The sequence below is a fragment of the Puma concolor genome, chromosome B3 (genome assembly GCF_028749965.1).
Source record: "Puma concolor isolate L17-30 chromosome B3, mPumCon1.1.hap2, whole genome shotgun sequence".
In the NCBI taxonomy this organism is placed as follows: Eukaryota; Metazoa; Chordata; class Mammalia; order Carnivora; family Felidae; genus Puma; species Puma concolor.
The window spans coordinates 131,587,338-131,605,173 of record NC_141672.1 but is presented as its reverse complement, the minus strand read 5'-3'; the positions used below and the strand labels follow the sequence as shown (position 1 = coordinate 131,605,173).

At 39.8% G+C, this 17,836-nt stretch overlaps 1 protein-coding gene across 3 annotated transcripts in view; it reads left to right on the top strand.

Annotated features, from left to right (window-relative positions):
* Positions 1–17,836, top strand: part of LRRC28 (leucine rich repeat containing 28) — a 155,406-nt gene that overhangs the window by 88,862 nt on the left and 48,708 nt on the right. For 2 of the 3 annotated variants that reach the window (XM_025918744.2, XM_086711438.1), the window contains one exon: positions 5,506–5,712. The exons of the other annotated variant lie outside the window; for it this stretch is intronic. In XM_025918744.2, coding sequence (XP_025774529.1) covers positions 5,506–5,712 — 207 coding nt within the window. The remainder of the gene's footprint in view (positions 1–5,505; positions 5,713–17,836) is intronic. 3 annotated transcript variants of the gene reach the window in all.

Below are 17,836 nucleotides of genomic sequence, written 5' to 3'. Positions count from 1 at the left end.
ATAATGCCCTTATTTATCTCTTGTTACAGTCTTTGTTTTAAAATCTGGTTTGTTGGTTTTTTATTTAAGTAATCTCTACATCCCATGTGGTGCTTGAACTCACAACCCCAAGATCAAGAGTCATGTGCTCCTCTGACTGAGCCAGGCGCCCCTGGGCTATTTCCTTTTAATGTTATTATTGACCTCTTTAGATTTAGGCCTACCATTTTATTATTAGTTTCCTGTTTGTAACCTCTAGTTTTGTTTCTTTATTCCCTCTTTCCTGTCTTTCCTGTTGTTTAAATATGTTTTAGTATTCTATTTTAATTCATTTATTGGCTTTCTAGGCTTCTCTCTTTTAAAATTTATTTTATTTTTGGCTTATTGCATGAGAAGTCACATTATACGTATCTTTCAAAATCTTTGTGGAAACTCCTTTTGCTTTCCTCCACTGACCTTTGTGTTATACTTATCAGAAGCAGTACATCTTCATACATTGAAAATCATACCAGATAATGCTTTGTTTTTTGCCTTCAGCAGTCATGCATATCTTAAAGAACTTAAAAGAAGAAAAGTAAGTAGTCTATTAGATTACTCAGTTATAATAACTCTTAAATTTGAAGGCATAATGGCTAAAACTTAGAAAATTTGATGAAAGACCTAAATTTATAGGTTTAAAAAGCGCAGCTAAGGGGGCCTGGCTGGCTCCATTGGTAGAGCATGTAACTCTTGATCTTGGGGTCGTGAGTTCAAGTCCCAAATTGAGTGTCGGGTTTACTTAAAAAACTCAGCTATGACCCCAACTAGGATAAATCCAAAGAAAGTCATGTACAGATGTAGTCAGTCTGTTAATGACTAAAGTCAAAGAACACATCTTGAAAGTACTTAAAGAAATGATTCAGGTACCTGTGGGGTTTTCCTTGGACGCCATGGAAGCTGGAGGACAGTGGAACATCTTTAAAGATGTACTGAGAGAAAAGAATGGCCAACCTAGAATTCTATATCTAATGAAAATAATCTTTAGGAAATTACAGTGATAATGATACTTCCAGATAAAGGAGAACTAAGAGAAGTTGTTGTCAGCATACCTGCTCTACAAGAAACACTAAGTTTTTCAGTCTGACTGAACTGATAAAAGCAGGAATCTCAGATTTTCAGGAATGAAGGAAGAGCAGCAGAGTTACTTAAGAGCATCCTATTGTCCTGGCCTCAGTGTAATCTTCCGACTTGACCACATTTGCTAGATTTATGTTTGGCTGACAGTTGCCTAGTTTTAGCTTGAGTCCACACTTACGATTCTGTTCCTTTATTTCTCCTGAAGTATTGCTATCCCCAGGCTTATTTCCTGTTTTTTTTTAAGTTGGAATCTTAGGGGCACCTGGCTGGCTCAGTCAGTTAAGTGTCCCACTTCAGCTCAGGTCATGATCTCATGGTTCATGAGTTTGAGTCCCACATTGGGCTCTACACGGACAGCACAAAGCCTGCCTTAGATTCTCTCTCTCTCTCTCTCCCTCCCTCCCTCCCTCCCTCTCTCCCTCTCTCCCTCTCTCTCTCAAAATAAATACATAAACTTAAAAAAATGTTAAATTCTCAGATTTTTTTGTTTGACTCCATTACTTCCTAAAAATGTATTTTCCGTTGGCTGAGCTTAAGCAAGTATATTTTTTAATCAATTATTGAAGTTAAGATAACCATGTGTAGTCTTACATTTGTGTCCTGGTATAAAATGGTCATGAAAATCAGGCTTAATTGAGTCTGCCTAGAAACTATTTAATTTTATTTCTCTTCCTCACATACTTTCATAGTATGACAAAATAATTTTCCAAACACATTATACATAGTACTCAACTCAGTACTTCAGTTGAAATAATAGTTTGAGTTTTTTGCAACAGTTTGAAAGGCCTAAATAATAAGCTACTAAGAATAACGTCCTTTTGTTGTATTTGTTCATTTAATATATGCAGTCCTGCATGTTTCAGATTTAATAAAATGCTTTTTATTCATCTCATATAGGAAGTAAGAAATGTCAGCTTTTTGTATCCTTCCAGTTCCTTAGTCCTTTGACCTTTGGTACTGACAGTATTGTGTTTCCCTTTTTTTTTTTTTTTTTGTCAGAAATGTTATTAATTTTAGTATCTGAAATATGTGTGCATGTCTGCAAAAGCAGAGTATAAATATTGATCTGTTACCACTGTAAAAAGTAAATCATCACGTTATGGAAAATTTTAAATCATAATCACGTATTATTTCCCCATCTCACAATACAATAAGGCAATGATGAATCAAAATGGTGGATAATTGCAAGCCTTCGTAATTTTTGCAGCCACATCAAAATACTTTTTTACAACTTTAATTATTTTGGAAATAATGATTAAAATAATTTATTTTGCTTGCTCCCATGTGATTTTTGATAGATTTTTCAAATTTCTTTAAATACATGGTTTAATAGATGCTGCAATTCAGAAGTATTGGTATAATTTTAGTCTTTTCATAAAAAATAAAGTTTTTGACATTGGCATCACCATACTTAGAGTGTAGTAATCTAGAAACGCTAAAATTATCCTTGACCAGTTTTTATTTCACTATTTTCTGTTTCTAATCAAGCATACTTGATGCTTTTCTTAAAATGTTTCTGGAATTCTTTGAATTTGTCACGCTGCCTCTGTTCTCATCAAATGTCTACTTGTTTTCTCAGCCTAGAATCTCTTTCCATTCCATTGCTTTTTATATATCCATCATTCTAGTTTTTTCAGAAGAGTGCTGTTCGTCTTCAAGAATCTTCAGGAAATGTGTTCTCACTACAGTAAACCCAAGCTTCTCTACCCACTATTCATTACTACTCATGCCTCCGTGAAGCCTTTTGCATTGAACTTATTTCCTACTCTTCTCCCACAGATATTTGTTAGGTTCCAAATAGCCCATTGTGTGTGCTGTATTTGTTATTTCACTTCCATGCCTTTCCAGATCTTTCAGTCCCACCCCCGCCCCCTGCTGGGAATGCTATATTCATTTTTCTTTTCACCTATTCAAGTTGTTGTCTCCTCCAGGCTTTGCAAAAGCTTCTCCAGCCCCTCATCTACCTCCTCTTTCTCTGACCTCCTATCATGCATTGTCTTTTATACATAATGCAATTCTCAGTGGTGGAGACCTGGTCTCTTTTTTCTCTGGCGCCTTGCCCCGTGGTGTGTAGCTGATTGGTTGTATTTCCATCCCATTTCACTCCTATAACCACTTTATAAAGTGATGTCAGGAAAGCTTCTTGGTGCTATTTATTCAATTCTAGAACATAATGATTCTTCCCTCAACTTCCTCACCCCATACTACCCAAATCAGAAGCATTTTTTGGGGTGAATTAGGTACGTAGATAGGCAGATATACCTAAATGAAATGCTGTGCTAATGGAACCAAGAATGAAATTGACTCCTGTGTGCACCAGTTTGGTTCAAATAGAACAAAACTCCAATTAAGCATCACAGACTGTTCCCTGAATCCTCCCTGCCCTTTTGCAAATGCATGCGTTGTCCAGTATTAGGGAAATTGTGGAATAAAGTATGAATTCCCTAGCATAAATCCCTTGTAATATAAAAATAACTAGAAATTAATACATTTTGTACTAGTACTATTTTTTATTAAAAATAGTTACTAAAAATACTCCAGGTAGCCGTCTCTACCAAAGACTGACCAACTTTTTCCGTAAATGGCAAGATAGTAAATATTTTAAGCTTTGCAGGCCACATATGGTCTCTGCCATGTATTCTTTTTTGCCTTTGTTGGGTTTTTCTTGCCACCTTTTATTATTTATCTTTCTATCTATCTATTTATTTATTGAGAAAGAGAAAGAGAGAGCAGGAGAGCGAGCACATGCAAGTAGGGGAGGGACAGAGGCAGGAGGGAGAGAATCCCAAGTAGTCTCCATGCTGAGCACAGAGCCCGATTGTGGGGCTCAATCCCATGACCCTGGGATCATGATTGTAGCTGAATATAAGAATCAGACACTTAACAGACTAAGCCACCCAAGCACCCCAGTCACCTTTTAAAAATATAAAAACTTGGGCGCCTGGGTGGCTTAGTCCATTAAACATCCAACTGTTGAATTTGGCTCAGATCATGATCCCAGGGTTGTGGGATTGAGTCCCGCATTGGGCTCTGCACTGAGCATGGAGCCTGCTTAAGATTCTCTCCCTCTCTCTCTCTCTCTCTCTCTCTCTCTCTCTCTCTGCCCCTTTCCCTCTGTTGGTGTTCTCTCTGTGTCTAAAATTTAAAAAAAAATAATAAAAACAAAATGTAGAAGCCAGTTTTAGCTTGCAAGCAGTACAGAAGTGCACCATGGGCCAGAGTTTGCTGATGAGCCCTAGTTTGCCAACCCCTGGTCTGTAGCAGTAAGAAAAGGTAATCTGTATAACTGGGCATCCAAGAGGGTAGAAGACTTTCTGTCCAGTAGAGAAGACATTGCTAATACTAACCCTAGCCCTGAACAAACTGGGATGTGCCCAATGGGGTGCAGTAAAGTAGCAGGAAACCTTAGCAGGTAAGCAGGAAACCTTACCCTGAGAGGACTGACTCCTGGAACAGGGTCAGGGTTAGAGAAGGCCAAGAGATGGCCGCTGAGGTCTTCAACTTGGAAGTTCATGATGAGGAAGAAGTAGACTTGCCCTACACAGGGCTTCCTGTAGAGGCTTGAGTGGATTGTGCTGTCCTGATGGAATAAATGTCCTTTCCTTAGAGATCGCTTAGCAGAACTTACCCTGCCCAGAGAGGCTTGGGGGTGGTTTTAACTGAGAAGGACAAAGTACCTTGTAACAACCTCCCAACCTTCAGACTTGGCATGATTGTACTCCCCATGGAACAGATTACAATTATGGGTATTGACAATGAGGGCATATTGAAGTAAATGGAAGGACTTCATTTGGGTGGAATTAAAGTAAATCTTCATAGGATGTGTACACTTTGAGTGGGTTTGTAATAAAGAACCACATGCTTGGACAATATCTAAAAATGTTACCTACCGATAATTTAATCTTATTATATTCTTCACCATGGTGAAAATTTCCACAAGACATCCTAATTTTTTGTCCAAAAGTTTTTCTGTTTAGTTCATATGAACAAGATACGCTCCCTGGGATACTATATATTTTTAAGTCTCCTACTGTTTACTTAGATAGAAGTCACAAAAGTAGCAAAGTCACTTCACCTTGAAGTGACTGTAACTGTTCTTTTCCCACACTAGCAACAACTTTCGATTTCATCAAGAAGCAGAAGCCCTAGTGACAGACTTCTGGCTCATGTTCACTACCTTGTATCTCTCCCCTTTCCAAGCTAGCCCTCTTTTCCATTAAGAAAAAAACGTTGGCAGGCTAATTTAAAGACACCTACCTCTGTTGGATTATTTGCATACTTCAGCATTCATGTTTCTGGAAATCATGGCAGCTACTGATTTTATTTGTTTGAACTGTTACAGTATTGATTCATTTTATTCACTTAATTTAATCAGAATGCGATTTATCTTAATTTTGATTTTGGTTGTAGAGGTTGGCGATTTGAAGGAGCTGCAGACACTAGACATTTCTACCAATCGTTTGCTAACTTTACCCGAGAGGCTTCACCTGTGCCTTTCTCTGCAGTACCTCACTGTGGACCGAAATCGTCTATGGTGTGTGCCCCGTCATCTCTGCCAGCTGCCCAGCCTCAATGAGCTCTCCATGGCTGGAAACCGTCTTGCGTTTTTGCCACTTGGTAAGTGATCATGTTTGGATGGCAAAGCAAAAAAGCCAAAGAATAGGATGGAAAGCCTTTGCTTCCTTGACTAGTAAGGATAAGGTGGTTTCCTTCATTCTGTTCGCCTTGAATATTGCCTCTCTGAATCCATTTTTGTAGTGAACAAAGCATCATTCATTCCCAGTTGACCAAAAATGTTTATTTCAGGTAGGGACCTCATATTTGATAACAAATCTGTGCTGAAATGTTGTTTAGACACAAAACGTATGTGACAGGAGAGGATTTGCTCTGAAAAAGGAATTAAAACATATGTGTTTGTATTATACATTTAAGACCATAAAATTAACAGAGGATATTGAGCAATCTGGAAGGATAGCTACTGGTACAAAGATACCTGTTTAGATGTTGAATTCAATGTAAAACAATGTGTATTGGATTAGAATGATTAGAGTTGCCAGACTACACAATTTTTAAAACTTTAAAATTGCCTGAACTGCCTGCTGCGCTAGAAATGTCACCCTGGCTAACAAATAATATATGATGCACTCTAGATTTCTGTAGCTGGCCCATTTTAATATTACAATACATTTATTTTCACTGAGAATTGTATTTTGTTAGCTTGTTAGAAACAAAGTTGCCATTAAAAAAAAAATTAAAATATGAGCCCCCATTGAACCCTAAGCCACCACAGTAAGCCTCCTATGATCTTACTCATAAAAGCATTTTTTATAATGAATAATTTATGCCTCATGGCAGTGGAGTATATCATTTACTAGCCCCTGAAAGGAAATATTGCCACCATAATACAGTACATGGGGCACCTGGGTGGCTCAGTTGGTTAAGCATACGACTTCAGCTCAGGTCACGATCTCAGTGTTCATGAGTTTGAGCCCTGCATTGGGTTCTGTGCTGACAGTTCAGAGCCTGGAGCCTGCTTCAGATTCTGTGTGTCCCTTTCTCTCTGCCCCTTTCTCACTTGCTCTCTGTCTCTCTCTGTCTCAAAAATAAATACACATTTAAAAATAATAATAAAAAAATACAGTACACATACTATTTTCAATTAAAAATAACTGGGAAACATGAAAATCAATTTGAATAATAACAAATAATTATCCATTTTAAGAAGATTACTTTTCCATAAATATAAATAAATTCTATACTTAGAAAATTAACAAGATGAAATAAAGCCATTTCAGAAGCCAGTTACATTTCTAAGAAATCAGAGCTTTCTTTCAAGTGAGAAAAATATCACAGGGCTCTCGGGTGGCTCAGTTGGTTGAACGTCTGACTCTTGATTTCAGCTCAGGTCATGATCTCACAGTTGTGAGATTGAGCCCTGTGTTGGGCTCTATGCTGACAGTATAGAGCCTGCTTGGGGTTCTCTCTCTCCCTCTCCCTCTCCCCTGCTCATTCTTTCTCTCTCTTTCTCTCTTTCTCAAAATAAATAAACTTAAATCAAGTGAGGGGGCACCTGGGTGGCTTAGTCTCATGGTTCATGAGATTGGCACTGACAGTGCAGAGCCTGCTTGGGGTTCTCTCTCTCTCCCTCTCTCTCTGCCCCTCCCCTGCTCACAGTGTGTCTGTCTCTCTCAAAATAAATAAATAAACTTAAAACAATTTTTTTAAAAAAATCAAGTGAGAAAAATACTAAATATAAGGAGATTAAAAAACTAAATGTACCTGCTGCATGAACCACAGGTTGTAAAACAATTACAGTGGTCAAGTACCAAGCTACAAATCCAAAAATCCGAGTTCTAACCTGGTACCACCACTCCATGGTGCATGACCTGGAGTAAATCACTGAAACTTTTCTGAGCTTCATTTACCGTATCTGTAAACCAGAAATAATAGCATTTATCCTGTTTACTTTAGAGTTATTTTGAAGTTGAGTAAGATAGTTCATGTATAAGAGCTATAAAGTGGTATACAAATGCAGATGACTCAAAAGAGAAGGTACAACTTGTAGATTACCATATCCTGCCTTTTAAAAGTTCTGTCCTCAGGAGCCTGAGTGGCTCAGTTGCTTGGGCATCTGACTCTTGATCTCAGCCCAGGTCTTGATCTCAGGGTTGTGAATTCAAGCCCTGTGTTGGGTTTCACACTGAGCGGGAAGCCTTCTTTAAAGAAAAATAAAAACAAAAGTTTTGTCCTCCTTCTCATATCAAGACCCTTTGTAGTAACCACCCGGACTTGTATTTACCACTTCCTAAGAGCTGCTGCCTATACCAACGCTAACTCCCTACCAAGTGATCGCTAGGACGGTAGGGTCAGTGCTGATAAATGAATTGAGGAAAGGAGTGTGGGAGGGAAGTGAAGGATGTGATGATTTGATTTGTGTGGTGTAGAACTCAGTGGTATAACATCAGCCCTCGGGGTAAAGGTGGAAATTCCATTAGAAGCAACCATGGTTTGACTGTCCGGTGTAACCAGAAACAGATTAGCTTGTTAAATCTGAAGTTGCCCATACTGTTGTTGGTAGGATTATTATTACTGTCATTGTTACCACTGACCACATATATAAGGAGTGTTTCCATGAGTAATGCTACTGCAAGTATTTGTAAGAACAATCATGTATTGAATTAGGGATTCTGTTAGGCACGGTACAGAGGCTCTCTAATTTAATTATTACAGAACCTATTGTTCTGTTATACAAAACCTATTGACAACTTAACTTTACAGATGAGGAAATTGAGGTTCAGAGAAGTTAAGTCACCCACCCAGAATCAGCTAGTGAGCTAGTGAGAGACAGAATTGAGTTGCAAACTCTGTCTGATTCTCATCTCCACATTCTTTCCACTTTGACAAGCTATCTCCACATTCCAGGCATGATCCCTCTGCTAGGGGACTTCACTTGGGAATATGGCCACTTCCAATGCCAAATTTGGGCAGCTATTTTGGACTCATACACTCCTATGGAAATGCTAGCGGGCCCTATTCAGTCTCTGTCTATTTGCTGCCAGAAGGTGTACCTTTGTCTCACCTGCCCACTCTGGACGTCAACCGGGTGCTCCCAGTTACTTGTTTCTAATCTGTCTTTAGCAGATCCTGTAGTAAGAAGAATCTTCAGCTTAGGCCAAAGACCAGAGTTTATCTAGCTCTCCGTTGGTGTTAGCCACTCTTCTTACTTTGCCTGGCCCCTCCCACCTCGGTGGAGTTCTTGATTCCTTCATTTTGAAGTTGTGCTGCTAACAACTTGATTTCCTTGTCGTCTTCTTTCTTCCATCACATATGCTTTGTCTCAAGTCTGAACCATTCACCCAACAACTGGCCCCATCCTGCCTCTGGCTCTGATCTGCAGCCCTGTTTTCATGTCTGATACCAGAGGTACACTGACGAGAATGCCATCCAGCTCTGGACCCCTGATTCAGCCTAGAAGCCCGTATACAATTGGACTTTTTAAACTAAATGAAATCTTGTTTACCAGTCTTTAGCCTTTGGGGGCCTTCTCAAGTGCAGCCAGTCTCCTTTGTCTTGCCTGTTCTACCTTGCTCACTGAGGCTTGTCCAACCATGGCACCTTATTATGCTGGTCATTTGCCACTCATTCTTACCTGTCGTTTTAGCGGTGGCACAGCCAAACGTGTGTTGTGGTGGTGGCAGTGGTGTTGGGTGTTGGGATAAAAGAGAAGCCAAGGGAACTTGACCACTGTGAGTGTTTGTGGTGCCGAGGAGTGGCGCTGTCTGTCAGGCTGCACGTTACAGCGGCAGATGGCAGGAGTGGCAGTGGCTGGTACACGGTGATAGAAGTGGTCGTTGGGTAGAAGACACAGTCCACTAAACACTGCCTGGATGCTTTTCTGCTTTGGCAACTCAGTTATTTACTGGCGCATCTTCTTTGTGCGCCCTGGTAAACGCTGGCCTGGGTAAGGAAGTGGGCGTCTGTTCGTCAGCACTCAGGGTTCAGCGGTGAGTAGAGCCTTGCATATTAATTTCTGTCTCTGGGTTTCTCATCACCCCCAAAACCTTGGCCCTGCGTTCAGAGAGGCTTCCTCTGTGCACTGGTCGATAGGGTGTCAGAGAGTGTGAGAGGCAGGCGGATCTGCCCTGGGCTCTGAGGAGGGTCCCTCCCAACAGTCGAGGTGACCGCAAGTCTCAAGCCTGGAGCCACGGACAGCCCAGGAGACGGAAGCAGTTTCACATTCCCCTGGGCGCCATCCCGGCTCACAAGGCTCACGGCCCTGGCGGGACACAGGCCTGTGGTAGGTAGGTTTGCTTTTGCCATAGGAAGATGTAGGAGCAAGAGGAGGAGGCTGCAAATTGTCCGAAGAAAGAAACAGGCTGCCTGAAGCAGTGCTCCGCCCTGGTCTCAGACTGAGTCTCTGAGAACAGCTGAAATAAAGGGTTGGGAAGCACGGGTGGCCTTTCTATCTTGTTGTATTGGGTGAATCTTCATAAAGAAGTGGGTGAGACGACCAGAGAGGGCTTTGGGAGTTTGGAGACAGGGTCATCTGTGAAGGTGAGGACGTTGAATCCGAGAGAAAAATCAGCCCTTTTCTCCATCTTGTTTGTGGGTTTTGTGGGGGAGGGGGAGTTGTTTTCTTTTCTGGCTTGTTTTTTAATACAGTGAAGGTGGCGTTGGAAAGGGAATTCAGTTGAGTCTTTCAGAGAAAAATAATTAAATCCGTAGCTGTCCTTCCGTGGTGTTTGTGTACTTGCTACCTTTTTTTCAAACTCCTTTCTCATAAACCAAAGCTGTCTAGGGGCGCCTGGGTGGCTCAGTTGGTTAAGCGTTTGACTTTGGCTCAGGTCATGATCTCTCAGTTCGTGAGTTCAAGCCTCGTGTCAGGCTCTGTGTTGACAGCTCAGAGCCTGGAGTCTGCTTTGGGTCCAGTGTCTCTCTCTCTCTCTCTCTCTCTCTCTCTCTCTCTCTCTGCCCCTCCTCTACTCATGCTGTGTGTATCTCTCTCTCAAAGATAAATAAACATTACAAAAAAATTTAAACCAAAGCTGTCTAATGATAAGAACCATCAAGGACAGAGTCAGATGAAGCATGCAACTGCTGGCACTGCCTTTCCTCAGAGAACGGAACTTCTCTTGGAGACTTAGCTAATAAGGACACCTCTTTACAATAGTTAGGAGATGCTAGGTGGGGACACACACACACACACGCACACGCACAACCAAAGTTTTCAAATATGCGTCTCTTATGTCTAAATGTGATTCTGCAAGCACAGTACAGGAACTTGAAGACTTAAGAAACAGGTGCTAGAATATCTCTGCCTGCGGTTGGAGGTAGGAATCTTATTTCGGGGAGTTACTTACTGAATTCAGTTGCTTGCCAAAGAAGGTTGACTTAGAAGAAAAGCGATTTTTTATGGGGCCTCTTAAAAGAATGTCATGTTTCAGCCTCTTCAGAAAGCAACTATAGAAGGTGTATGTTGGATGACGTAAATCACTTGTAATGCTAGTAAACCATATGACTCTTGGAGTACATTCTTTTTAAGATGAACAGATGCGTTAAGAAAGAAGGATGCTCCTATTCTAACTATACCATAATAATGGTAATTGAGTGACAGATTGGTCTACTAACAGAAGCTTTTTCCACAGTGCTTACTGTCAGTGAGAACAGGGAAATGAAAGCTATGATGTTCACTAGAGATTTTGAAATGTATTTATTGATTTAATAGAGTTCTGTACACTAGCTAGAGTTGTGACTCATCTCTGGGCTTTTGAAAGTAGGAAAATACAAAGGAAAGGGTTTCTGCAACCCTCCCCCACCTTAGGCTTTTTTTTTTTTTTAAACCAGGTGTACCTGGTTTCTCTTGCATAATGAATAAGCCTGATTATTCAGTAATGTTCACAGCTTATTTAATGATGAATAATAGATATATGTACCATGAGGTTGCCCATGCACAAACTGGCTGTGGAAGGGCATCCTTTAGCGAGCCCCTAGGAAGTGCTGTGTCATCTAAACTCAATGTCAGTCACTTCTGTAGTTTAAGGAAATAAGAGAACAAAAGTTGCACCCACCTTAGCAGGTGGAACTTTCAACTATTTGAAAACAACCAACGAATTCTTTTTTTTTTTAATGTTTATTTACTTTTGAGAGAGAGAGAGACCAGAGGGAGGGGCAGAGAGAGAGAGAGGGAGACACAGAATCTGAAGCAGGCTCCAGGCTCCACTCTGTCAGCACAGAGCTCTGTTGTGGGGCTCGAACTCACAAACCACGAGATCATGACCTGAACCGAAGTCAGACGCTTAACCGACTGAGCCCCCCAGGCGCTCCAACAACCAACGAATTCTTAACTAAGAACATTTGGCAGATGACTCTGAGATTTATAGAATATTCTAGTACATAAACTACCATGGAGTGAACCCAAACCTTAGAGAATAACTTCCTACTAACAGGAAATTATGTGGGTTTCTAAACCAGTCCCAGAGCCATTCCTTCTAGGAGATTCTAGTAGTGCAGTGTTTATGTTCTCAGGAAGAGTTACTCTGTGTGCCACAGACGTGCTGTGAGGTAGGCGACCACTCCATTACTGCTATGGAATAATCAGAGACATCGAGCATGACTTTGATAAGGAGGTAAAACTGGTCCTTTTATCACATAACAGGAGATCACTCCAGTTTTCTGTAGAAGTTGTAGTTGTTTTTTCCTTTATAGGAATTGGATACCTCGTATAGAAATAAAAACATTTATGTCAAGTATGGTGCCATTTTAGAAAGTAGCTTCTAGGCATTTTCAAAACTTACACTGAAATCCCTTCTCTCATTGCAAATGGCATATAAAAGACACAAATCTGTTAACTGTGCTTTTTTTCCCATTGGTTCTTGTGCTTGTTCGCTCTGTATCAGCTTAGAAAGTCCACAAAAGAATGTTTCCTGTTTTTTAAGAAAATATTTAAGTCCACGCAGTGAAACTACTCAAACTTCTTTCAAACCAGTATGGAAACCACTTAATAATTCTGTAATCTCAGACTTAGAGATGAATGTAAACTGCACTCTGCTGAATCATGAATGTATTTGATCTGCAGCTTGAAGAACTACTGCCTTGAGGTCATTGTTTAATGAGAATTATTTCCAAAGTTTTTAGCCTTAAATCAGTTTCACTGCTTAGAAGGTTTGTTAGTACAGACCAGCAGTCCCTGAGTTTGGAATTAGCCCTGTGTTTGAGTAGAAGTTATGATGACTGCTTTCCAAGGAGAGACCCAAGCATGCCTCTAATATCATGTTCTGTGGGGATTATTGGGTATGTCTCTAATCAAAGGCATAGTGAAACAGGAGAAAAGGGTTTGAAAACAAGGCTCAAAAACTAGTAATGGAAAAAAATGAGAGAGAATTATTCTGTCAGTTAAAGTCCATGCAGACTTTGTTTCAGGAATAAAGTTATTATAAGTCTTGTATTTCTTCGAGAAAGTAGATATTCAGTGCTCTTTTTTGAGCTCTATCTTTTTTACAAGGATTAGTAACAAAAAATATTTATTCATCTTTGTGCTGCTTACTCATCTGATCCCTTTCCGCTGTCTTAATGATACCTCTGCTTTGTTTTTCTTGTATCACAGTAAGCCTTTGCTCTTGCCTTAAGGTTTTCTTGAGGAGTGAATATGATTGTTGAACATGGCTTCTGCAGCATGGGCCACACACTGACTGTACTGTGCTAATGTGTGAAGAGTTCACCTAGTGTAGGTGAGCTTTAAATGAACAACTGTGTGTGTTTCTCTAAGTTTTGAAATAGGACTTGGGGATAGGAAAGTGACTAAATATGAAAAAGCTAGCCCTGTTTTCTTAAATACGAGTTAAAAAAAAAGAGCAGCTGCTCATTCTTTAAAAGATACAGATGTGACAGTGTTACAATAGCCATACGACCCAAAGCAGGCTACAGGTTCAGTACAATTCCTATCAAAATACCAATGGCTTTTTTTCACAGGACTAGAAGAAAATAATCCTAAAATTTGTATGAAACCACAGAAGACCCCAAATAGCCAAAGCAATTCCTGAGAGAGAAGAACAATGTGGGAAGTATCATTTCAAGCTGTGTCATAAAGCTATAGTAATCAAAACAGTATGGCGCTGGCATAAAAACAGACACAGAGATCAATGGAACAGAATAGAGAGACCAGAAATAAACCCACACTTACATGGTTAATTAATTTCCAACAAAGTGGGCAAGAACATCCAGTGGGGAAAAGACAGTCTCTTCAAGAAATGGTGTTGGAAAAACTGGACAGCAAAATGCAAAGGAATGAAACTGGGTCACTTTCTTACACCATGTATGAAAATCAACTCAGAATGGATTAAAGACTTAGATATGAGACCTAAAAGCATAAAACACCTAGAAGGAAACACAGGCAGGTGACCTCTTTGTCATCAGTCTTAGTGATATTTTTTTGGATCTGTCTCCTCAGGCAAGGGCAACAAGAGTGAAAATAAATGGGATTATATTCAAACTAAAAAGCTTTTGCACAGTGAAGGAAACCAGCAACAAAATGAAAAGGCAACCTACTGAATGAGAGTAGTTGCAAATTAAATATCCGATAAGGGGCTAACATCCAAATTTATAAAGAACTCATAAAACTCAGTATCAAAAAAATAAACAAACTGATTAAAAAATGGACAGAGGACCTGAATAGACATTTTTCCAAAGAAGACATACAGATGGCCAACAGGCACATGAAAAGATGCTCAACATCACTAACCAGCAGGGAAATGCAAATCAAAGCCACAATTTGATATATCACCTCACACCTGTCAGAATAGCTAATGTCAAAAAGACAAGAAGTAAGTATTGGTGAGGATGTAAGAAAAGGGAACCCTGTGCACTGTGGTGAGAATATAAATTGGTGCAGCCACTCTGGCTTCACCAGTATGGTGGTTCCTCAGAAAATGAAAAATAGAACTATTTTACAACCCAGCAGTTCCACTTCCAGGTATTTATCCAATGAAAACAAAACCAGTAATTCAAAAAGACACATGTACCTTTAAAAAGACATGTACTCTTATGTTCACTGCAGCATATTTACTAGCTATTGTAAATAGCTATGATATGGGAGCCATCTAAATGTCCATTGATAGATGAATGGATAAGGAAGACGCAGTATGTAAAAACAATGGAATGTTAGTCATCAAAACATGAAATCTTGCTACGTACGACAATGTGAAAGGACCCTGAAGGCATTATGGGAAGTGAAATACTGAATGACTTCACTTACGTGTGGAATCTAAAACACAAAAATTAACCATCTAATGAATGTATAAACTATGAGTTTTGTTCATAAATACGAGGAACATAGATAGCTAGAGAGAATAAACAAACTAATGGATGCCAGAGTAGAGAGGGTGGAGAGTTGGACAAAATAGGTGAAGGGAATTAAGAGGTACGTACGGTCTTCTAGTCCTGAAATAAATGTCACACAGCAATGTAATGTGCAGTATAGGGAATATAGTAAAAAAGATACTGATGTGAAGTTTTTTAGAAAAAGTAGTAGTAGGAAGACTAGATCTTTGACCAGAATCTTTGCCAGCAAAGTTTTTGTGAATTTGGTTTTGGAACTTGGAGTTTTTAAAATGGTGACAGGAATGGGCGTTAGTAGGGAAAACTGGAAGATGTTGTCAGTGGACTGTAAAGCAAAAATCTGGAGCTTCTATCAGTCATAGTTTTCAAAAAAGTTCTTCAACTTTGGGGGGCAGAAAAAAAACAGGTATAAGTCCAGCTGGGCAACAGCTCAGGAGATAACAGAGTGAAGACACTGCTCTCCACGCTGGCTGCCATGGCGATGACTGTTGTAGGGGCCCTGTTGGGCTCAGTCGGTTGAGTGTCTGACTTCAGCTCGGCTCAAGGTCTCACAGTTTGTGAGTTTGAGCCCCACATGGGGCTTGCTCCTGCCAGCACAGAGCCTGCTTTGGATCCTCTGTCTACCCCTCTCCCCGCCCCTCTCCCGCTCATGCGCGCGCTCTCTTTCTCTCTCTCAAAAATAAACAAACATTAAAAATTAAAATAAAAAGACACGCTGTTGTAATTCCTGAGTCTGCTGGACAGTCAGCATGAAGTCTCCTTCTCTGGCATCTTCTCTGAGGGAATTCTTGGCATTTCTTGAAATTACTGCTGTAAATCTGTAAGTCAGAACTACCCTACCAGTTATCAGGTCTTTTAAAGGAAGCAAAGGGATACTTTGTTCATCGTGTGTCTGCCTGGCAGTGTCTTGACATCACACCTGGATGCCTGGGCACAGTGCCATCCTCCGGCACCCACAGCACCCAGGCGGCTTCCTAGGTAGTATCACCTCCTACGTTATGTGGGAGTTCCCTGCTTATATGGAAATAATGTGTTTAGGGAGGCTGTCTAACTAATACCATGGTGAACCAGGCCAGCACGCTTTTAAATTCCACCTCTGCCATGTAATTGCTGTGTGATCTTGGGCTTAGAAAGACTGTTTGATTTGTCTAACTCTCAGGAACAGGGTAAAATTAATACCAACTTCATGGGACTATTGTGGGTATTAAATAAGATCTATTTAAAACACCTCTGTCACTTGAAAATACACCATAAGCATGCAGTCAGTGTGAACTATTTTTATTGTTTCACTAGACTGTTCGAGAGGGTTGGAACTGTATGCATCTTCACTTTTGTACCCCAAGTATCTAGCACAATGTCTGGCTCATTGCTTGTAATAATTTCTTTGTCACCTGAACTATGCAATACAAATAGAGATGCTGGGGGTGGGGTGGTGGAGAAGAGAAATAGAGATCCTGATGCTTGAATAATTAAGCCAACAGCAAAGGAAGCCTTCAGTCATTCAAATTCATTAAAATCGATTTAATTTAACAGTTGTTGATAATCTATGTATAAAGCATCTTATTATAATTCACTGTGAAATCTTACTTTGTACAAGTTGAATAGATCACAAAGAATATGATTATGTAAAAGATTTAATGGATATGTGTGCGTATGTTTACAGAAACTAACACTGTCAACTATACTTTAATAAAAAAAAACTAACACTTAAAAAAAAGTCATTCTTCTGAAAAAGTGGTCAAAAACTTCTCTTTATAAAAGGCATCATGTAGGTAAATTTTAAATTTGTTTTAAAGATGATTTTGGAGTGTGCTGTAAATTACTCTGAATTCCTTGTGAAGAAGCCCACGTTTTATAATTCCACTAAAGTGTAATTATGACTAATGATCTATCTGACTGGTGGAACTATGATAATTGGTGTGACATAGACTATTCCAAACAACCTATGTAGGTCTGTTGCTTTGATGTTGTAGTTTCTGTTACCCCATCCTTTTGTGGAAGGGGATACATCATTCACCTTTTGATAAAATAAATGAGTTTCATACTGGTAAGTGTGCAGTAAACAGTTCCTATTCAGTTCTGGCCCATGCTGTCATTCCGTGCTTCCTTTTTACAGTAGAGTTAAAGGAGCAGCAACCGAGATACACAGGTTTTTCTTCCATCTTCAGCCATGTGGACTGCATATGCCAGAGCCTTGAAGTTAAAAAAAAAAAAAAAAGAAAAAGAAAGAAAGAATTGGAGTTTGTGCAGGACTGCTAGCTTTTGCTAATTTCCAAGTAACAATACTTTGATCTGTGCATCTGGGAAAAAAGGGGAAACATTTTAGACAGTACCGCATTTTTAAAAGCCACATGAAAAAGTTCTTTGTTGCTTTAGCATATATGCATATGGACAACTTCCTTGCTTTATAAGGTTGATGTACTGGGCAGTTTTTGCACAGGAACTTTAAAAAAATATTATTACCTGATATATTTATTGCAAGGTATTGGTATATTAAAATTAACGGAAGGAAGAAAACAAACCAACTCATTAGCTAGTACGTGAATGGTCTCTTCCAAAGTTATTGAGTGAAGATTTTTCTCTTTAAAGAACAGAAGAACTGTTTCAAAGCTTTTTCAGCAGAAACCACTTACATTTCAGCCTCATTATGATTAAAAATGCCATTCCATTGTGCTTGGGGTTTCGCCAGCGGAAGGGTTTTTGGCCAAGAGCATACTCTCATGAGGCTGTCACAGCTCTGCCCCTACAGCCTGTGACCTTGCCAGACCAGGTGTCTAGGTGTCTCAGCCTCACCAGTAGGCTGTGCTGGGTCAGCTAAAGCAAGAGTTGCCCACTTCTCTTTATAATCTCGGACTCCGTTTTGTGATCTTTCCTTTATATTCAGAGGAGAGAAGTAAGAGACAAAGAC